General features: G+C 45.2%; 1 protein-coding gene across 1 annotated transcript in view; it reads right to left on the bottom strand.

Annotated features, from left to right (window-relative positions):
• Positions 1–23,337, bottom strand: part of LOC143995994 (papilin-like) — a 34,275-nt gene that overhangs the window by 2,692 nt on the left and 8,246 nt on the right. The window contains exons 8-18 of the mRNA XM_077490785.1: positions 21,973–22,140; positions 19,312–19,485; positions 18,986–19,153; positions 12,966–13,133; positions 10,925–11,092; positions 10,594–10,761; positions 10,108–10,275; positions 9,786–9,953; positions 5,236–5,403; positions 1,810–1,977; positions 1,111–1,275 (exon numbers count right to left, since the gene is read on the bottom strand). Coding sequence (XP_077346911.1) covers positions 1,111–1,275; positions 1,810–1,977; positions 5,236–5,403; positions 9,786–9,953; positions 10,108–10,275; positions 10,594–10,761; positions 10,925–11,092; positions 12,966–13,133; positions 18,986–19,153; positions 19,312–19,485; positions 21,973–22,140 — 1,851 coding nt within the window. The remainder of the gene's footprint in view (positions 1–1,110; positions 1,276–1,809; positions 1,978–5,235; positions 5,404–9,785; positions 9,954–10,107; positions 10,276–10,593; positions 10,762–10,924; positions 11,093–12,965; positions 13,134–18,985; positions 19,154–19,311; positions 19,486–21,972; positions 22,141–23,337) is intronic.

Here is a 23,337-nt window from a genome sequence, read left to right as displayed (position 1 = left end):
GTTAAATGGACGCAGTGCCGTATCGCAAAAAGTGCTCTGGTCTTTTGCCAGCCAAATTTAGGATTAACTAAAACAACTTTAGCATGGATCTAACTACTCAAAAGATTGCGTCATACATTGTATAAGCCCTTGTACACACGGTCGGAGATTCCGACAACCAAATCCGTCGGATTTTGTCCGTCGGATTTTGTCCGACGGATCTTGTACGAAACTGTTGCATACACACGGTCGGACAAAGTTGTCGGAAAATCCGATCGTTCAGAACGTGATGACATAATTTCGTTACGACGGGACTACGTTCAGGCTAGTAGCCAATAGCTTTGATGTAGGAATTTGATCTGAGCATGCGTGGCACTTGGTCCGATCGGAATTCCCTACACATGATCGGAGTATGTCCAATCGGAGCATTTTGGCGGAAAATATTTCCGGCAAGTTGGAAAATTTGGTCCGACGGATATTCTGACGGAAACAGTCCGATGCAGACCACACACAGTCGGAATATCCGACAAAACGCTCCGATCGGACACATTCCGTTGGAATCTCCGATCGTGTGTATAAGGGCTAAGAGAGGATAAAACCAACTTAGACTAGATTAATATAAGATGACCTCAAATAAAAAAATAAATAAAAAAAAAGGTCTTAATCAAGATTAATCAATTAATCTTAATCAAGAGTATAGTTTTTAAATAAAAAAAATAAATAAATCATTTATTATAGAATCTAAAATCTTATACTACATATTGGAACTATGTACAATTGGTATAATGATAACCAAGGAAATAAAAGTTCTGCTACCAGAACTATATAAATAGTCAATTGAAAGAGGAGAGAGAGAATAGAGGGAAAAAGAAGAAAAGAGAAAGAAGATAAAAGAAAAAGTAATCTTAGGTAGGAGAAAAAATAGATAGGGAAGAAAGAAATGAGAACGCTTTCAACGTAAAACGCGTCGTCACTTTCACACCTGCAAATCATGTAGTGTTTCTATATTGTTGTCCAACCACTGTAAGAACCTCATGGCTGGTTTACCTTTACAGAACAGTGTCATCTAGACTAGATATACTGCTAATGAATCAATATTGAGCAATGCACAATAATGAACATAAAAAATACCTGATTTGCACGTGTTCTCGCAGTCTTCCTTGAAACGAAATTTGTTTTCATTTCCTCCACAACCACCATAGATGAAAGTCTTGCAAATGCCCATCTCCTGATCATAGTAATAGTGTTCCATATACGCTTTACAGTTACCGACCACTGGAGGCATCTCACAGATTCCTTTTGAAAAAAAAAAGCAACAATTAAATATCACTAAATAGGAAAGGAAACGATAATTGGTGATAAATATGACTGTTATGGCCTGTCCACATGATCGGATTTTCCGACAACAAATGTTGGATGCGAGCTTGTTGGCAGGAAGTCCAACTGTGTACGCTCCATCAAACGTTTGTTGTCGGACTTTCCGCCAACAAATGTTGGCTAGCAGGTTCTCAAATTTTCCGCCAACAAATTTTTTCAATCCATGTGTACACAAGTACGAGCCGGAGCTATAACTAGCGTTCGTAATTGAGAGAGATATCACGTACATCTTGTACGTCACTACGTTCGTAATTCTTGGCCAACATTTATGTGACTGTGTGTATGCAAGACAAGTTGGAGCCAACATCCTTTCGAACAAAAATCCACGGTTTTGTTGGCGGAAAGTCCAATTGTGTGTACAAGGCCTACGAGTTGTACTGAAAAGTGTAATCAGGGAAGGATACACCTCTAATGAATCAGTATTGAGCCACAAATGATGCACATAACATATACCTATTTTGCACTCCTTCTCGCAGGCTTCCTGAGTATGAAAATTGTTTCCATTTCCTTTACATCCGCCATACAAGAATATCTTGCAAGTGGCAGTCTCCTTATCATAGTAATAGCGTTGCTCAGATGCCTTACATGGACCAACTTCTGGAGGCATGTCACAAACTCTACCTGAAAAAAAAATACTCTTGAATATAAAATAGCAAGGGAAATGATAATAATTAAGTAGGACTGTTGGGGTCATACTGAAAAGTGTCATCAGGCATGGATACACCGCTAATTAATTCATATTTAGCAACATACAATGATAGTTTCATAGTTGGTATGGTTGAATAAAGACAATAGTCCAGTTCCACATGTGTTGGTGTGTGTTTGTTTGTGCGTGTGCGTGTAGAAAATCATTTATTATATCCCCGTATATTGTTTTTGCTAAGATGCACATCCAAAAGTAATTTAAAACTATCCCTACTTCCTGCCGACACCAAGGATTATGGAAGGGATTTCCACATCCTTACCGCCCTCACAGTGAAAAAAACCCTACGCAGCTTAAGGTTAAACCACTTCTCTTCCAGTCTCATCATGTGGCCCTGTGTCCTCTTACACTCTCTGCAACTAAGAAGTTTCCTACTTACGCTGGGCTCACCATTGAGATATTTGTATATTCAGGGCTTTTTTTCTGCGGAAACGTGGGGGAACGCAGTTCTGGCACCTCCAGCATTGAATGTATGTAATAGCATGGGGTGTGGGGTGTGCTGGAGGGTCTATTGATGTTGGCTGCTGGGGTATATACTGTCGCTGGTGGGGATCTGATTTTGTGTGAAGGTCTATTGTTGCTGATGGGGAATCTATTGTTGCTGGGGGATCTTATGTTGCTGGAAGGAATCTACTGTTGAGGGAGAGGTCTATTTTTACTGGCTGCTGGAGGATCTATTGATGCTGGCTGCTGGGAGATCTGTTGTTGCTGCTGGGGGGGTCTAATGTTGTTTGGGTGGATATTTTGTTACTGAGTGTGATATTTTGTTGTGGGTAGTTCACTGTTGCTGCAGGGAATCTATTGTTGTTGAGGTGGAGTCCATTGTTGCTGGGGGAGTCTATTGTTGTGTGGGGATCTATTGCTGGGATTCTATTGTTGCTGGCTGAAGGGGATCTACTTTACTGCTTTTCTTTTTATCATCAACATGTTCCATACAAATTATTTAGCACCACAAAATGATACTTGATTCTGTATTCTCTAAATGGCGCAGTACTGGTAGGTGGGTAGGGGGTGGAATCAAGGGACGGTGGTCAGAGGTGGGTAGGGGGCAGAGACAAGGGGTGACTCAGACAGGGGGAGTTCCTGCACCTATTCTCCTAGGAAAAAAAATCCTGTGTATATTGCTATCATATCTCCTTTCAAGCATCTTTTCTCCGGGGGAAAATAAATTTAGCGCTTATAGTTGTTCCCCATAATATGAGGTCCTCCAGTCCCTTTATTCATTTAGTTGCCCTTCTCTAGACTCTCTCGAGTTCCATCACATCCCTTCTGAGGACTGGTGACCAGAACTGGACGAAATACTTCAGATGTGGCCGAACCAGAATTTTATAAAGTGGCAGGATTATCATTTTATCTCTTCACTTTTTAATGTATGCTAATAGTCTACTGGCTTTGGTAGCCAGCTTTACGCTGCATTCTATTGTTCAGTCTGTCTTCTACTAGGACCCCTAGATCCTTCTCCATCCTGGTGTAGCGGCCACAACCTTTGCTGCTCGGCCTTGAATTAATGGGCTTACCAGTTACCCTCTCCTGGCCTGCTCCTCCGCATCTAGGGGTTCCTAGGGTTAGTACCCAACGACTTGTACACTGACACAGATAAAGCCTTTCAAAAGGTTTTATTTTTCAGCAGAACTTTCACAAACACAGTCTCTTAGAGAACAGAGGGCACGGGGGAAGAACTCAGGTACCTTGAACTGCAGGTTTAACAAAGTCTCTATTTCCACCCAGAGAGTAGCTACTCGCAGCTAGGTACTTCAAGGCTGAACAGGTCTCTAGCCAGAGGTCATGGCAGTCAGCGCGTTGACTCAAACTTGAACAAATAACTGAAAATGAATAGGAATCTTTTTCCAACTGTACCTGGAACGTTTCCCGCTTCTTTTGAGGTACTGGAAAAGTGTGGACTCGTCAATGTCCTTCCCAACTCAGTAACCAGGCACTTCTCAGGATGCCACTTGTCAGCCCTCCTCCGAAGAGTCCTCCCTTGGTCATTTCCACGAGCTGTGGTGCCCTTCCAAGCTGAGAGCACACCCGGACACTTTGAATCCTCCCTCAGTTACAGCGCCTCGGACCAGCCGGTTCTGAGACTCGGGAACAGACGGATCCCCACTCCAGACCAGACGGGTTTACCAGGGGCCACTGACAGGAACATGCTGTGGGGTGTTGAACACCCTGTGACCGGGACCCCTCACGGGGCTACCCCGGTCCTGGAACCAGAACAGACCACACGGGTCTCTCAAACAACTCCGGAACCCCGAACGCGTGACCCACACCTGTTTAGGTACCTTCTCCCAGACTCCTCAGCGGGCCTCGGCACTCCCGCTGATTGGCTCCGAGAGGGCCATACTCAAACATCCAAACAGGCCTGGTTCTAGCCTGTCATGTGCACCTCACCATTCACATGACCAGGCAGAACATCAATCATGACCTGGTCAGACTGGTGTTAAGGCTTACCTACACAATTAACCCTCAGTACTGTAAGGTTCTGATGCAAAAATGAAATTTACAATGCGTGTGACATTTGATCCCAAATGTTATCCCTTACACTGGAATCCCCAAGGAGTTCTCCCCCTAATAATGCACAGAACAAACACCTATTTTGTTTCTTTAGGCTGGCCCTAGATTATACAATTTTCTTTCCTTCAACCACAGGACGGAGAAATCCCTCCCGCTGTCCTATTGTATTCCGACAGAGGGAGATTTCCCCACTGTCACAATACAATGATCAGTGCTGGCAGCTATAGCAACCGGCCATGATCGTATGAAAATAACCCGATAGATTGGTTGTACTGCAGTCAATCGATTGATCAACTTCAGTACAATCAGCCTGCCTGTACATGGATTGAAATTTCAATCCATCTATGGCTGGCTTTAGTAGGAAAACTGCATTTATTTTACAATTACCACAGAAGAAGGTCTTGCAAGTGCCTTCTCCTTATCAGAGTAATATCACAGCATGTGGCCCCTGCATGGACTGACTTATTTAGGCAAGTCACAGACTTCAGCTGGAAAAAAAAATCATTAAACACCTAAATATCAAATAGCAATGGCAATAGCTATTATATGATATCATCAAGATTGCTAAAACTTCACAGATAAATATCCTCTAGCCTGGATATACTACTAATGAATAACTAATTAATCAATTTTGAAGATCATACAAGGAACAGAAAAAATACCTGATTTACAGGTGCTCTGACAGGCTTCCCAAGTTGCAAAATTGTTTTGGTTTCCTTTACAACCGCCATAGATGAAAGTATCACAAGTCCCTGTATGTTTATCATAGTAATAGCGAGGGAAGTGCCCTTTACATGGACCGACTTCTGCAGGCAAGGCACAGATTCTTTCTGGAAAATAAATACATACATCTAAACAATGAACAGCAATGGAAAAGATAATTGATGATAAATATTAGGGTTGCACTGATACCAAGCATTTGCATGAGTATCGGTACTCGTGTAGATGCTCCGATACTAGGAAGTGATACCTTCAGGTTTATTTTGTTTCAGCTCTCAACGGGGGAATGTAACAAAAGAATGCCGGTAATTATTGGTTGTTAAGGAGCTGGGCTGCCGTGTCCTCAACAACCGATGACATTTCAGCTGTCCCCGCCTCTTTCTCCTTTTCCGCCTGCTGTCCCTTCTGCCCTTTGCCTCCTCCTCCTGTCAGCTTTGCCGGGTGTCTTCCCCACCTCCTCATTTCTCTTTCGCCAGCTATGCCAGGTGTCTTCCCCACCTCCTCCTTTCTCTTTCGCCAGCTATGCCAGGTGTCTTCCCCACCTCCTCCCTTCTCTTTCGCCAGCTATGCCAGGTGTCTTTCCCACCTCCTCCTTTCTCTTCGACCAGCTGCAGTGTTCTACTAGCCACTAGCGATTCTGTCATCCTGCATGGTCCGGTGGCTTCCTGTTTTTTTTTTACTTAACCGGTTCCCGACCAGCACACGACGATGTACATCGACAGAATGGCACGGGCAGGCATATTGGCGTACATGTACGTCCAATCTTCAATGCCGCCCTGCCATCGGGAGCACGCCGCCGGCGGCGCGCTCCCACGCTGGTCGGGACCCCCATGAGTCCAGGCGCGGGACCCGCGGACTCGATTTCCGGGGGCATACCCGCGATCATCTCACGGGACGGCTGAATGGAGGAAATGCTGTGTAAACAGCATTTCTCCATTCTGCCTAGCAACTAGTGACGCTGATCTCTGCTCCATGTGATTGGAGCAGAGATCAGTGTTCACAAAATGAAAGCCCAACCCCCCCACAGTTAGTAACACACCCCTAGGAACACTTAACCCCTACACTGCCACCCCCTGGTTAACCCCTTCACTGCCAGTGTCATTTACACAGGAATCACTGCATTTATATAGCAGTGATTACTGTATAAATGACAGTGGTCCCAGAAATGTGTGAAAAATGTCCGATGTGTCCGCCATAATGTTACAGTCACAATAAAAATCGCTGATCGCCGCCATTACTAGTAAAAAAAAAAATGAAAAACAATTATTAAGAAAAATGCTATAAAACTATCCCTATTTTGTAAATTCTATAACTTTTGCACAAACCAATCAATAATCGCTTATTGCGATTTTTTTTACCAAAAATATGTAGAAGAATACGTATCGGCCTGAACTGAGGGAAAAAAATATTTTTTTATATATTTTTGGGGGATATTTATTATAACAAAAAGTAAAAAATAATGTGTTTTTTTCAAAATTGTCGCTCTATTTTTGTTTATAGCGCAAAAAATAAAAACCGCAGGGTGATCAAATACCACCAAAAGAAAGCTATATTTGTGGGAAAAAAAGGAAGTCAATTATGTTTGGGAGCCACGTTGCACGACCGCGCAATTGTCAGTTAAAACGACGCAGTGCCGAATTGCAAAAAGTGGTCTGGTCTTTGACCAGCAAAATGGTCCGGTCTGTAAGTGGTTAAGTATTATTATTTTTACCACCCCTCTACCCAGTTTTCCTAGACAATAGGTATTGGTAACTGGTATCAGCGAGTACTTTAAAAAAAGTATCAATACTCGTACTCTGTGTTAAAAAAATGGTATCATGCATCCTAAATAACTATTAATAACCTAATACTAAGTATGCCTGATAAAGGCACATGCATGCTCCAAACGCGAGCTCGAGCACGCCTCCCGTCCATCACGTGCTTGTTGTGTGACCTTCTTCAGCCTCGGGAACCACCAGAGCCACCGGGAACTGCTGATCACCACTGCTGCCCAGCTGAACTACAGAAGTCCAAGCTACTTATGCCATGGACATTATATCTCACCAAAACCTGAGTTGATCTTACTTTTATTAAACATTGAATTTTAACTGACATACTGCACTCAGAGTGGTGCCGCTCCTCTCTCTCGCCGCTCCTGGTCTGGTCTAAGCAATGAATGAAATTTCCCTACTGGCACACATGGACCTTGGAACTATTTCCATATCACACTAGCTGCGTTTCTACTGCTCCATCTTTTTAAAATTTTAATAACTACTACTGTTGAAATCATACTAAAAAGTGTCATCAGGAATGGATACACCACTAATAAATCAATATTGTGCAATATACAATTATTATTATTATTATACAGGATGTGTATAGCACTGAAAGTTTGCGCAGAGCTTAACAAAATGAAGGTAGACATTACAATAACATTACAGTTTGGTACACGAGGAATCAGAGGGCCCTACTCATTAGAGCTTACAATCTAAACAGGAGGGTCAATTGATACAAAAGGTAATAGCTGTGGGGGATGAGCTGATGGAGGAAGTAAAACAGTGTTAGTTAGAAGCAGGATAGGCTTCTTTAAAGAGAAGGGTTTTCAGGGATCGTCTAAAGGTGGATAGATTAGGGGACAGTCAGACAGATTGGGGTAGGGAGTTTCAAAGGATGGGAGAAGCTCTGGAGAAATCCTGGAGGCGAGCATGGGAGGAGGTGACAAGGGAGCTAGAGAGTGGGAGGTCTTGGGATGACTGAAGAGAGTGGCTTGGTTGGTATTTTGGGATATATAAAGCACAGAATAAATATCTGTTTGGCAAATGTTCTCACAGGCTTCCTTAGGCTGGCCCTTGATTATGCAAACTGCTCAATTCTGATTGTGTTGATGGGGGTATCCCTCCCACTGAACTATTGTATTCTGATGGTGGGAAGATTCTCCACCGTCAGAATACACAATGAGCACTGCTAGCAGCTTTAGCTACTGAGAGTGATTATATGGAAAAAAATGACAGGCTGGTTGTAGTAAAGTTGATCAATACATAAACTTCACTACAATCAGCCTATCCCCATAGATGGATCGAAATTCATCCAGTTCCTGCTGAACCGGCTGAATATCAATTCATCTATAGCCGGCTTTAAGAACCACAACCACCATAGATGAATATCTTTCAAATTCCTGTCTTCTTACCATGGCAATAGCATTGCATGTGGCCTCTACATGGACACATTTTTTTTAGGCAAGTCACAGACGAAAGATGTAAATGCCTAAATATTGAATAGAAACAGAAAAATATATTATGTGATATCATCAAGAACGTTGTAACCTTGTAGAAAAATGTCATCTAGTCTGGGTATGCTACTAATGAATAACTAATTAATCAATATTGAGCAACATACATTTGTAGCACCCTCTAGTGTGCTAAAATAGGTAGTGTTAGGTTTTTTTCCTGTCAGAGAAGGTAAAATGTTTAGGCTTTGCTGGTAATGTTTAGGAACGCCTGTGTTTAATCTGGGTCAGGTGAGTAAACCAGGGAGGGCTGGTATGACTCAGCGGGCAGCATCTCTGGTACCTCCCCTACATTTGGAACTGGCTGGAAACTTCCAGAAGAATGGGAGGGAGGTTAGGAGAAACTGCCTGCCCTGACCAATCCCCAACAGATAGGTTGTCAGGGTCAATTACTCAGGGTCAGCCTAGCGGAGCAGAAGAGTTTGGGTGGAAGTTGGGGATGGAGTGCTAGGAGGCTGTTGGACCCTTTAGTGTAACCCCCTAGTCTGGGGGGGGGGACCTCAGATCTGGGAGCTCAGGTGCAGGGGGGATCCTCAGATATCCCACAGAGAAATCCTGTCCAGTGACAGGGGAGCTGGTTTGAGGACAGCAGGAGCCAGAGAGCACGTCTGAGAGATCTCCAAGGAGAAGACAGCCAGGTGGGTTGATGAGTGTTACAGTCAGGGAGGACTGAGAGGCAGCCTGAGAGGACTGGGTGAGAGCAGTCTGGGATGGATGCCAGGTCAGTCTGGGAGGACTGTGAAAGCTTAGCCAAGAGGGCTAGGGAAAGGGAAAGCTGAAGCCAGGTGGATTGACAGTGCCTGAAGAGGTGGTGCACAGGAGGACAGCTGGGCACTAAGACTTTTCTACACAACTACCAGTCCCTGCCCGTAAAGGGCATTTGCTACCAATCTGACTGGGCCCTATTGATCACCTAAAAGTGTACCAGCTTGTCCTGGAAGTTGTAGTGCTTCAAACAAGTGTTGTGCTGGAGGAGTTGAGACGTGTGTAAATAGTCTGTACAGAAGTAGTTGTCACAGGAAAGTTCTGTCTAAGTCAAGTGGGCATCCCATAATCCTCCTATCCCCACATAGGTTTAACACCCATAATACAACTTAAAAAAAAAGCTACAAGGATGGTTTCTTGACATCAGAGTGCTGTGAAAATTCTGTTTGCCTGGCTGTGCGCGGTGGGGATCTCTATTCACCAGCGGGGGTAGCGTTACATATCAATGCACAGAAAAAATACCTGGTTTACAGTGTCTCTCGCAGGCTTCGCGATTAGCATAATTGTTTGTGTTTCCTTCACAACCGCCATAGTAGAAAGTCTTGCACATATCTGACTGTATATCATAGTAATAGCGCAGGATGTGCCCCTTACATGGACCGACTTCTGGAAGCAAGTCACAGGCTCCACCTGAAAAAAAAATACTCCTAGTTTTCAAATAGCAATGGAAAACATAATTGGTGATAAATATGACGGTTGGAACATTACTGAATTGCCACCAGGTATGGATACGCCACTTATTAGTATATATTGAGCAACATATAATAATACACAGAACAAATACCTAATTGGCATGACTTTTCACAGACTTTCCTAGAAGGAAAATTGTTTGAATTTCCTTGACAACCACCAAAGAAGAAAGTCTGGCAAGTGCCCGTCTCATTATTATAGTAATATCGCTTTTTGTGTGCCTTACATGGACCCTTTTCTGGAGGCAAGTTACAGATTCCACCTGAAATAAATAAAATAAAAAACACTTCTGAATATGAAATAGCAATGGAAAATTAGATAATGGGGGATAAAAAACACGGTTACATAGTTACATAGTTAGTAAGGTTGAATAAAGACACCAGTCCATCCAGTTCAACCTGAGTGAGTGTCTACAATTGTCCCTATCCCTGTACATTGCACACTCACATCAGTCCCTACCCTCAAGGAGCCCACAACTGTTGAAGGCTGTTGAAACCTTACAGAAAAAAAGGTCATCAGGGATGAATACACCACTAATGAATCAATATTGAGCAGCATGCAATGATGAACAGAAAAATACCTGATTTGCAGTTGCCCTGGCAGGCTTCCAGAGTTTCATAATTGTTTTTATTTCCTCCACAACCACCATAAAAGAATATCTGGCAAGTGCCTTTGTAGCTATCATAGTAATAGCGCGGGATTCTGGCCCTACATGGACCAACTTCTGGAGGCAAGTCACAGGCTCCACCTGAGGAAAAAAAACACTCCTAAATATCAAATAGCAAAAACATAATTAGCGATAAATATGACTGTTGGAACATCACTGAAGTTTCATCAGGGATGGACACACTACTAATTAATCAATATTGAGCAACGTACCGAAACACACACAGAAGTACGCATACAAATACCTAATTGGCACGCATTTTCACAGTCTTCCTTGGTAGGAAAATTGTTTGCATTTCCTTCACAACCACCAAAGATGAAATTCTGGCAAGTGCCCGTCTCCTTATTATAGTAATAGCGCTCTATGTCTGCCTTGCATGGACCCTTTACTGGAGGCAAGTAACAGGTTCTATCTGAAAAAAAAACAAAAAAAACCGCTCCTGAATATTAAATAGCAAAACAAGATAATGGGTGATAAATATAACTTTTGACCGACGGTTGACCTCAAGTTAAACATAAGTTGAAGCAGACATAACAGGAGGGTTCCTATGGGCAATAATAGGGGCGAGAGGGGTGGTCTCTCGGGAGCAGGGGGTTCCCTGGTCGAGTCCCTTACTCGGCACAGCTTGATCCCGTGAGGGCCGCTGAGGTTCTTCCTCTGCCCCGCCGGCAGTGATTTACAGCAGGCACCACGGTATCTCGCTCCTACCTTAGACAGTGCTCTTATAGAATCGCGGAAAACCCTTTGTTGGGTTTGATCTGCTTTTTTTGTCCAATTTTCTTTTCTTTTTTTTGTTACCTTGGAGTAGCCTTGACCTGGTATTTCGGCAGAAGCTCCCTTGACTGAGCACTAGCTAAAGTAGTTTTAGTGGTACTCCTGTAGTCATAGGTGGGCGGATTCAGCACAATTGTTAATAAGGTTGTATTGAGAAATTGTTTTACTCTGCTTTGTATATGTGCTGTATCAAGTCATCTGTTGGCCATGCAGGCCTATGTCATTTTCCTTTTGTTTTGAAAATAAAATATTTTGAAAGTAAAAAAAAAAAAATATATATAACTTTTGAAATGTGACAGAAAAAATGGTTGTCGGGGATGCACTAACGAGTCAATACATACCAAAAGACAATGATGCACAGAACATATACTTATTTGACACATGTTTTTGCAGTCTTCCCTAAGCTAGCCACAGATCTTTCCTTCAACCATGGGTTGAACACTAAGCCCTTCTTGTACATACGGTCGGACATTCCGACAGAAAATGTCCGATCGGACCGTGTTGTCAGATAATCCGACTGTGTGTGGGCTCCATCGGACTGTTTCCGTCGGAATATCCGACGGACAGAGTTTTAGAGTTGGGCTATTAAACTTTCTGACTACATGATCCGATCGGATTTTCCGATAACTTTGTCCGACCGTGTGTATGCAACACAAGTTTCGGAAAAAATCAGTCGGACAAAATCCGACGGATTTTGTTGTCGGAATGTCCGACCGTGTGTACAAGGGCTAACACTGACTGTGTTGATGGAGGAATCCCTCCCACTGTGCTATTGTATTCTGACAGAAGGAGATTTCCCTGCCATCAGAATACAACTGCTGGAATCTATAGCCGCCGGCCATGATCTTATGTAAAAAAAAACTTCACAGCCTGCCCATCGATGGATTGAAACTCCACTGGTTCCTACTGAACTGTCTACATTTTGATCTTTCTATGGCTAGCTTTAGTAAGAAAATTGTTTTAATTTCCTTTACAGAAGAGGGTCTTGCAAGTCTCCTTATCATAATAATTGCGTTGGATGTGGCTCCTACATGGACCAGCTTTTTTAGGCAAGTCATAGACTTCAGTTGGAAAAAAAACTTGACATCCCTAAGGCTGGGTTCACACTGCCACACAGAGTTGCTCACAGCAGGGGTCCGGTGCATCCCTGTTCAACATTTTAGGTCTGATTTCGGTCTCAATTTTTGCTGAATTCAGACCTGGAATGGACCGGAAGACGCACAGGACTCCTGTGCATTTCGCTCTGGAGCCGCTATGGAGATGTGTGAATCAGCTCCATAGAGAGCTGGTCACCATCTGCTGACACGCGAATTGAATGCAGGGAAATCCGGATCCAATTTGCACTAGTGTGAGCCCAGCCTAAATGTCAAATAGCAATGGGAAAAAAAATGTGTGATATCATCAAGACTGCTGTACCTTCACCGATACATGGCGCCTAACCTGCATATTCTACTAATGAATAACTTATGAATCAATTTTGAGAAATATACAATAAAGAACAGAAAAAATACCTGAATTGCAGTGGCTCTCGCAGGCTTGCTGAGTTTCATAATTGTTTTTGTTTCCTCCACAACCGCCATAGCCGAAAGGCTTGCAAGTGCCCGACTGTGTATCATAGTAATAGCGTGGGATGTTCCCCTTACATGGACCGACTTCTGGAGGCAAGTCACAAGCTCCACCTGAAAAAAAATAAAAATAAATACTCCTAAATAGGGATGAGCCGAACACCCCCCGGTTCGGTTCGCACCAGAACTTTCGAATGGACCCCAAATTCGTACGAACGTTAGAACCCCATTGAAGTCTATGGGACTCGAACGTTCAAAATTAAAAGTGCTAATTTTAACGGCTAATATGCAAGATACTGTCCTAAAAAGGGTTTGGGGACCTGGCTCCTGCCCCAGGGGACATGGGTCAATGCCTAAAATGTTTTTAAAAATGTCCGTTTTGGCGGGAGCACTGATTTTAATGACGATTAAAGTGAAAAAAAGGTGAAATATTCCTTTAAATATGGTGCCTGGGGGTGTCTGTAGTATGCCTGTGAAGTGCCACGTGTTTCCCGTGTTTAGAACAGTCCCTGCACAAAATGACATTGAATGGAAATAACACCATTTAAAACTGCTTGTGGTTTTAATCTTATATCTGGTTCCTGCAATAAGGTTGAAAATCATTGAGAAAAATGGCATGGGTAGCCCTCCCTGCCCATTACCAGCCTATTTGGGTCTTATACGCATATTAAGGGGAACCCTGTACCCATATTTAAAAAAGGAAATGCGTGTGGCCCCCAGGCCCTATATACTCAGAACAGCAGTATACAGGCGGTGCAAACAAGACCGGGACTGTGTAGGTTTGTTGTGTTAAGTTGAATCTGTTTGTAATTTTCAACTGGTACATTTTTAAAGTGTAGCTCCAGTCAAAAAAACTATTTTTAAGCTTTTTGGAAAACATAGGGAAGGGTTATCACGCCTGTATAATTTGTTTTGTCGTCCATCTTTTTTCATCTCACTTGCTGTTGTCTCCTTCCGTTTGCAAGTAGGAGATGTTTGTAAGTTGGATGTTTGAAAGTAGGGGCCTGCCCTATATGCTCTGCAGAAATGGTGGAACAAGGTGTTGGTTTTGCCACAACATTGTAAGCCCTCAAAGTGACTCTTGGTGGGCGCTGGAGCGCCCTACTGTGAACGATTATATTAAGAATTGTAATTACATGCCATTGTTGAACAGTGGTAGAAAAATTGACCTTTGGTGGTTGTGGTGCTGGTGCCACAACACTATAAGTCCTCACCGTTACTCTGGGTGGGCACAGGAAGGGGCCCTCCTGTGAAATATTATATCAAGAATTGTAATTACATGTCCCTGTTAAACAGGGGCAGAAAAATTTGGCCTTAGGCACTGGTGCTGGTGCCACCACACTGCAACCTCTCCCATATACTCTAGTTTTATTGCAGGAATTAGCCCTGCTGCAAAGCATTGCATCAAAAATTGTAATTAAACGCCCCTGTTAAACAGGGGCAGAAAAATTGGGCCTTAGGCACTGGTGCTGGTGCCACCACACTGCAACCTCTTCCATATACTCTAGTTTTATTGCAGGAATTAGCCCTGCTGCAAAGCATTGCATCAAAAATTGTACTTAAACACCCCTGTTAAACAGGGGCAGAAAAATTGGGCCTTAGGCACTGGTGCTGGTGCCACGACACTGCAACCTCTCCCATATACTCTTGTTTGATTGCAGGAATTAGCCCTGCTGCAAAGCATTGCATCAAAAATTGTACTTAAACGCCCCTGTTAAACAGGGGCAGAAAAATTGGGCTGATGGCATCACCCAGAACCAGAAATGTTCTTCCAACATATCAGCGGAGCAGGAAGAGGATAGACAATCAACATAACAGGACAGTCACTCAGCATCAGCATAGGCAGTCTTGAAGGGATGTGATATTTCAAAACAAATTATTCTGTTACATCAGCTTCAGGTGCTTGGTAGCTGTGGGTGATCCAAGACTGATTCATCTTGATGAAGGTCAGTCGATCAACTGATTCGGTGGACAGGCGCACCCTGTGATCGGTAACAAAGCCACCAGCAGCACTGAAGGTGCGTTCCGAAAGAACGCTGGATGCAGGACAGGCCAGTAGCTCAATTGCATACTGTGCAAGCTCTGGCCAGTGATCCATCCTCAAGACCCAGTAAGCCAGAGGATTTTCGGTGGGAAAGGTGTCCAAGTCTGACCTTGCCCCTAGGTATTCCTGCACCATGTAAATCAGATGCTGGCGATGGGTGCTGGAACCGATCATACCTTGGGGCTGCGGACTAAAAAATTGTCTGAAAGCATCAGTCAGACGGCCACCTTCTCCACCGCTCCTTCTGACCGATGCCTCAGCAACACGTTGTCCAGGACCAGGAGTCTGTAACCTCCCAGTCTCTGGGAACGCGTTGCACAGACCTTTCTGTAGGGCCTCCCGGAGATGTCTCATCCTCTGCTCCCTCTGCGATGGCAAGATAAGGTCGGCAACCTTACCCTTGTACTGTGGATCAAGGAGAGTGGCCAGCCAGTAATGGTCCCTCTCCTTGATCCAAAGAATACGAGGATCCTACCGCAGGCTTTGCAGGATCAGGGAGGCCATGCAGCGTAGGTTAGCTGAGGCATTTGGTCCGGAGTGTTTCTTGGGACTGTAAATCATCCCTACAAGACTGCTGCTGCTGCTGCTGATGCTGAGTGCCAGCCTCCACCTCCATGCTGAAACAATCATCCTCCTCCTCCTCTTCCTCCTCCTCATCCTCTTCCTGTGTGATGGGTGGCACAGCAGGAACACTGTCTGGATAAATGGGGCCTTGAGAGGCAAGGAAGTCCTCCTCTTCCTGCCTCTGTTCTGCCTCAAGTGCCCTGTCCATTATTCCACGCAGCGTATGCTCAAAGAGGTGGACAAGAGGTACAGTGTCACTGATGCATGCACTGTCACTGCTCACCATCCTTGTGGCCTCCTCAAATGGTGACAGGACAGTGCATGCATCCCTGATCATGCCCCACTGGCGTGGTGAGAAAAAAACCGAGCTCCCCTGACCCTGTCCTGGTGCCGTAGTCGCACAGGTACTCATTGATGGCCCTCTGCTGCGTGTGCAGCCGCTGCAGCATGGCCAACGTTGAGTTCCATCTGGTGGGCATGTCACATATAAGGCGGTTCTTGGGCAGGTTCAACTCCTTTTGGAGCTCAGCCAGCCGAGCACAGGAATTAAATGATCGGCGGAAATGCACACAGACTTTCCTGGCCTGCTTCAGGACATCCTGTAAGCCGGGGTACCTGCCCAAGAACCGCTGCACCACCAGGTTAAGGACGTGAGCTACACAGGGCATATGGGTCAGTTGTCCCTGTCGGAGGGCGGAGAGGAGGTTGGTGCCATTGTCACAAACCACCATTCCTGGCTTAAGCTGGCGTGGCGTCAACCACCTCTCGGCCTGCCCCTGCAGAGCTGACAAAACATCCGCCCCAGTGTGGCTCCTGTCCCCCAAACAAACCAGCGCAAGCACGGCATGGCATTGTTTTGCCTGCGTACTTGCGTAGCCCCTGGAACGCCTACGAAGCACCGCTGGTTCTGAGGACAGAGCACTGGAAGAGACCATGGAGGAAGATGAGGAGGGGGTGGAGGAGAGAGGTGTGTCACAACCAATAGTAGCATTTTGGAGGAGTGGTGGCGGAACAACCTCCAACACTACTGCACCTTGTCCTGCATCCTTCCCAGCTGCCAGAAGAGTGACGCAATGGGCCGTGAAAGACAGGTAACGTCCCTGTCCATGCCTGCTGGACCATGAGTCAGAGGTAATATGCACCTTACCGCTGACCGCCCTGTCCAGCGAGGCAAGGACATTGCCTTCCACATGCCGGTAGAGAGCCGGAATCGCCTTCCGTGAGAAAAAGTGGCGTTTGGGGACCTGCCACTGAGGAACCGCACATTGTACAAACTCACGGAAGGAGGCGAGTCTACCAACTGAAAAGGGAGCAGTTGAAGTGCTAGCAATTTAGCCAAACTAGCATTCAACCGCTGGGCATGTGGATGGCTGGGAGTGAACTTCTTTCGCCGGTCCAGCAGCTGGGGCAGGGACATTTGCCTGCTATAATCGGACGTCGGAAGCACTTGGCTGTGACACACCTAATTCTACACCTTCATTCCTCTCAGAGCAGGTTTCAGAGAGGACTGAAGGTCTAGTGGGGTTGGAGATGCCAGCTGATGAGGAGCAAGGAGAGGTCCGCTTTGTTCTTTGGTGTGGGTCTTTGAGGTACGCTTGCCAACGAGCTGCATGGCAGGTCAACATATGTCTGGTCAAGCATGTGGTGCCCAAGTGGCTGATGTTTTGGCCACGCGAGATACGCTTGAGACATATGTTGCAAATAGCAGCGGTGCGATCTGATGCACTCGTCTCAAAAAAGGCCCACACCAAAGAACTTTTAGAAGTTATGCTGCAGCTTGTGGAACATGACTGCCAGATTGCTGTCCTTCTTGAGCATCCCCTCTCTCTACGCTCACGCTACTGCCTTCCTCTAGCTGAGTGTCATCATCAGAGCCCACAAAACACTGGGCATCCTCCTGGAGCATGTACCCAACACTGTGCTCAAAGAGTTCAGGAGACTCCTCAGGAGGACGTGGTGGGTCTAGGGAAGGAGTCACTGATGATGACATTGAGAGGAGGGAAGACGATGCGTTGGCAGCTGCTTTGCTATTACCCTGAGACTGGGTGAGAGAGGATGAGGAGGATGAAGAGGGCTTGGTCATCCACTCTACCAAGTCGTTGGCATGTTGTGGCTCAACATGTCCAACTGCCGAAAAGAAGGACAAGCGTGTCCCATGGCCACGTGCTGATGACAATGCACCGCGTCCACGACCAGCACTGTTGTCTCTAGACACAGAGCCTGCTTGCCCTCTTTTATCGGCTCGCGCCTGTCTGCCTCTCCTTGCTGGCCTTCCAGACATGGTAATGGCCTGAAGGGAGTTGGGTAAAAAAGCAGTTGGGTAGTGTATATTGTGCTAGAGGCACACAACACCCACTAACTCCTGCAGATGCCTTTATTATAGAACACCAGAGATAAAGGGGTATATACAGATATATATAGCGGTGTATACTGCGGTCAGGGGAGGCAGACAGCAACCACTACACAACAGCAAGATCGAAAATCGTCCGAAAACGATCGGTGTGTACTGTGTTGAAGCTACACAGAACACCCACTAACTCCTCCAGATGCCTTTATTATAGAACACCAGAGATAAAGGGGTATATACAGATGTATACTGTGCTGTGCTGGAGGCACACACAACTTCCAATAACTCCTGCAGATGGCAAGTGGGCTCAAATAGAGAACAGCTATGTAGGTGGATATAGCGGTATGTACTGGGTACAGAGCACGCAGACAGCACGCACAAGCTCCTAACACTACTGACTGCAAGCTCTATTATAAAAGATAGATCACTAGCTATATAGGGGAGGTGAATATAGCGGTGTATACTGTGGTCAGGGCACGCAGACAACAACCACTACACAACAGCAAGATCGGAAATCGGCCGAAAACGATCGGTGTGTACTGTGTTGAAGGTACACAGAACACCCACTGCTTCAGACGCCAACACACTACACAAGGCCGCCGCGCTGGCGGCCTTATATAGTGTGGGGCGTGCACTACACAGCCTGAGCTATGATTGGCCACAGGCATCCTGCCTGTGGCCAATCATGGCTCTCCTCGCTGCTGGCGCTGCGATTGGCCAAGCATGCGGGGTCACAGTGCATGCTTGGCCAATCATGAGCCAGCAATGCACTGCGCCATCGCAGTGCATTGTGGACCAAAATGTTCGGACTTCGCCGAACGGACGAATAGCCGATGTTCGAGTCGAACGTATGTTCGACTCGAACACGAAGCTCATCCCTACTCCTAAATATTAAATAGCAATGCAAAAGATAATTGGTGGTACATATGGCGGTTGGAACCTTACTGAATTGTCATCAGGGATGTATACACCACTAATAAATCCATACGGAGCAACATACAGAATAAATACCTAATTGGCATGCATTTTTACAGTCTTCCACAGTAGCAAAATTGTTTTCATTTCCTTGGCAGCCACCATAGGTGAAGGTCTGGCAAGTGCCCGTCTCCTTATTGTAGTAATAACGCTCCTCATTCCCCTTACATGGACCCTTTTCTGGAGGCAAGTTACAGATTCCACCTGAAAAAAAAAGCACTCCTGAATATGAAACAGCAATGGAAAATGCGAAAATGGGTAATTAACATGACTGTTAAAACCTTTCAGAAAAAAGGTAATCAGGGATGGATACATCATTAAATAAGTATTGAGCAACATACAGAAACACACAGAACAAATACCTATGTGGCTTTTGCACATGTTCTCGCAGGCATCTTTAGTAGGAAAATTGTTTGCATTTCCTTGACAACCACCATAGGTGAAGGTCTGGCAAGTTCCCATCTCTTTATTATAGTAATAGTGCTGTATGTATGCTAAACATGGACCCTCTTCTGGAGGCAAGTTGCACAGTACACCTAAAAAAAAAACAATAAAAAAAAACAAACTCCTAATTATAGCCACAGATTATGGAATTTTCTTAAATTGGTTGTAAAGTCTAAAAAATGTTTACCTTATTGCATTCCTTGAATTAAGGTAAAAAATATTTAGGTGTCGGCATACCCCCTCACCCCCCTTTTACTTATCTGAGCCCTCATTCAATCGAACGCTGTGCATGTCTGCCGCTCTTCTCTCCCCTCACCTTCCGGTCTCGCTGGCTTTGCTGTCAATCGAAGCCAGTCACGACGGAGAGGGGGCGGGGTCAAAGGACGCAGTAGCAAGGCTCGCCAGCAAGCACACACAAGTGCCCAGTGAGAAGCGGCTTCCCATGGGGGCACTTGACAGAGAGGAGGGGCCAGGAGTGCCGCCTGGGGACCCAAAAAAAAGAAGGTTTGCAGCTGCTATGTGCAATTCCATTGCATAGAGAAGGTAAGAATTATTAAAAAAAAACAGCAGCGGATGAAGGAGCGGAAGGCTGGGCCAAGTCCAACTGTTTGTGTCAATGGATGCTGCTGCAGGGCTCGGGAGCAAGCACATACACAAGTGCCCATGTTGGAAGCGGCTTCCCATGGGGGTACGAGCACAGGGGGGGCCAAGAGCACAGGCAATCAAACCAAAAAAAAGGAGGTTTGCAGCCGCTCTGTGCAATCTCATTGCACAGACCAGGTAAGTATAGATATGTGTGTTATTTAAAAAAACACACATAATAATAATTACCTTTACAATCACTTTAATTTCAACCAAGGGTTGAAGGAAAGGGAATCGCTTGATTCCCCATCAACACATTCAGTGTTGATGGGGTAATCCCTCCCGTTGAGCTATTGTGTTGTGACAGTGGTAATTTTCCATGTCAGAATACTATGATCACTACTGGCAACTATAGATGATAATACAAAAAAACCCGACAGCCTGCCCATAGATCAGGGGTCCTCAAGTCACAGCTGCGGCCTGTCAGGGTGATTTTCCCAGCCACCCCCTTTAACATCACAGCATTCCCCACCCCTCTGCTACCTTAATCACAAAAGATGAGAAACAGGACAGGCCTGGACAAAGGGCAGGACCTTTTGAGTTAAGACGCGGGTGATTGATTATTAGGCAGCGGGATAGACCTAGCAATTAATCACCTGCTTTTAACTTGAAAAGTCCCACCAGATCTGTCATACTTCGCATCTTGTGTAAACAAGGTAGCAGAGGGGAGGGGGGAGTGCTGAGATGTTATAGAAGGGGCAGTGTAATAAGGCTGGAGGGCTCTGTGATGGGGGGCTTTGTGTTGGGGGCAGTCTGTGGTGGGGGAATCTATTATGGGAGGGGAGCTTTGTGATGGGGGCTCTGTGATGGGGGGATCTGTTATGGGGTGCTTTGTGATGGGGAATCGGTTATGCTAGAGTCTATGATGGGGGATCTGTTATGGGGGCTTTATGATGGGGGTTTTGTGATGTAGGGAGTCTGTGATGTGGGGGTCTGTTATCAGGGAGGGCTTTGTGATGGGGGATCTGATATGGGGGGCTTTGTGATTGGGGAGTCTGTGATGCGGGGGTCTGTTATGGGGGGCTTTGTGATTGGGGGTCTATGATGAGGGATCTGTTATGGGGGGCTTTGTGATGGGGGATCTGTTATGGAGGGCTTTGTGATGGGGGGGCTATTTGATTGGGGGAATCTGTGATGGGGGGCTTTTTGATGGGGGGGGAGTCTGTGATGAGGAATATGTGATGGGGGTATGTCTGATGGGGGATCTGTGATGGAGAACTCTTTGATGGTGAGGAATCTGTGATGGGGGGGATCTGTGACAGAGAGCTCTTTGATGGTGAGGAATCTGTGTTAAAAGCAGGTGATTAATTGCTAGGTCTATCCCGCTGCCTAATAATCAATCACCCGCGTCTTAACTCAAAAGGCTGTGTTGGAGAGGAGTCTGTGATGGGGGATCTGTGATAAAGAGGAATCTGTGATGGGTGGGGGGGGGGGGGGGTTCTGTGAGGCTCTGTGATGGAGAGGAATCTGTAATGAGGGGAGTCTGATGGAGAGGAGTCTCTGATAGGGGCTCTATGATGGAGGGGAGTCTGTGATGGGGGGGGGGGGGGTCTGTGAGGACCCCTGCCATAGATGGATCAAAACTCGACCAGTTCCTGATGAGCCAGCTGAATTTTAATTAATCTATGGCTGGCTTTCGTAAGAACATTTCCTTTACAACTACCACAGATGAGGGTCTTGCAAGTGCCCATCCTCTTATCACAGTAATAGCATGGTATGTGGCCCTAAATAGACTAACGTTTTTAGGCAAGTCACAAACTTCAGCTGGAAAAAGAAAAATGAAAAACCTTATATATGGAATATCATGGTAAAAGATATTATATGATATTATTAAGACTTGTAATTTTACAGATAAATGTCATCTAGCCCAGAAATACTAATAATGAGTAATGAATGAATCAATATTGATCAACATACAATGATGAACAGAAAAATACCTGGTTTACACGCGCTCTCACAGGCTTCCCGAGTATCAAAATTGTTTGGGTTTCCTTGACAACCACCATAGTAGAAAACCTGGCACATGCCCGTATATTTATCATAGTAAAATCGTGGGATATTCCCCATACATGGACCGACTTCTGAAGGCAAGTCACAAGCTCTACCTGGAAGAAAAAATAAAAAAACTCCTGAATATCAGATAGCAATGGAGAAGATAATAAATGGTGGTGAAAAATAAATATTAATAAAAAGGTGACAAATATGACTATTGTAGTTGTACTAAAAAGTGTCACCTTGAAAAGATTCAGTGCCGGCTGGTGTTTTTTATTTTGGGGGGGGGGGGGCGGCAAACAACCACCCCCCCCCCAGGGGTCTTGCTCTTGGTCATCCAACCCTAGGTTCTGTCCGGCAGCGCTCCTACAGTCGACGGGTGTCTTTTCCTCCTCTGCATCACAGCAGCTTCCTTCGTGTGTCTTCTCCCTCCTCCTTTTAGGCACCCAATAGGATCTAAGGTTCATTCACTATTGTCGCACACAACCCACACAACTGGGTGGGCTCGAAGCGCAGTGCTCTGTGCCCTGAGCCCACCCTTTTTTGAAGCTTATTAAAGCCTCTGGTTCTAATCTCGTGCTAAAAAAAAACTCCCCATTGGAATATATGCATCTGGTGCCCTGCATGTAGATTAGGGGGCTGGACACATTGATAGGGAGGGTGTCCATGTACCCCTAATAGACAGGCCGCCACTGGATAGATACACCACTAATGAATAAATATTAAGCAACATGCAATGAAGCACAGAACAAATAACTATGGCATGTGTTCTTGCAGCCTTCTTTAGGCTGGCCCTCTATTATGCAACTTTTTTTCCTTCAGCAACAGGTTAAAGGAAAAAAAAAAATCACTTGATTCCCCTATGAACATAGTTAATATTGATGCGGGAATCCCTTCCACTGGGCTATTGTAGTTTGATAGCGGGAGATTTCCCCACTGTTAGAAAACAATGATCATTGCTGGCAGCTTTAGCCGTTTGTGTATACTGAAGTCAGTCAACCATGAGTTGATAAGTTGGTAGATCAAGATCAGTTTAACCAGCCTGCCCATAGATGGATCGAAATTTTGAGCCATCTATGGCTGACTTAAGTGGGAACATTGTTTGTATTTCCTTTACAACCACCACAAATGAAGGTCTTGCACATTCCTGTCTCCTTATAGTAATAGTGTGGCATGTAGCCCCTACATTGGACCAACTTTTTTTAGGCAAGTCACAGTCTACAGCTAGGGAAATATAATTAAAATGCCTAAATATCGAATACCAACGGAAAAATATAATATGTGATATAATCAAGACTGTTGTAACTTTA

The sequence above is a fragment of the Lithobates pipiens genome, unplaced genomic scaffold, assembly GCF_037356315.1.
Source record: "Lithobates pipiens isolate NorthernLeopardFrog02 unplaced genomic scaffold, aLitPip1_a1.2 Scaffold_19, whole genome shotgun sequence".
In the NCBI taxonomy this organism is placed as follows: domain Eukaryota; kingdom Metazoa; phylum Chordata; class Amphibia; order Anura; family Ranidae; genus Lithobates; species Lithobates pipiens.
This window is presented reverse-complemented; position numbering and strand designations above follow the sequence as displayed.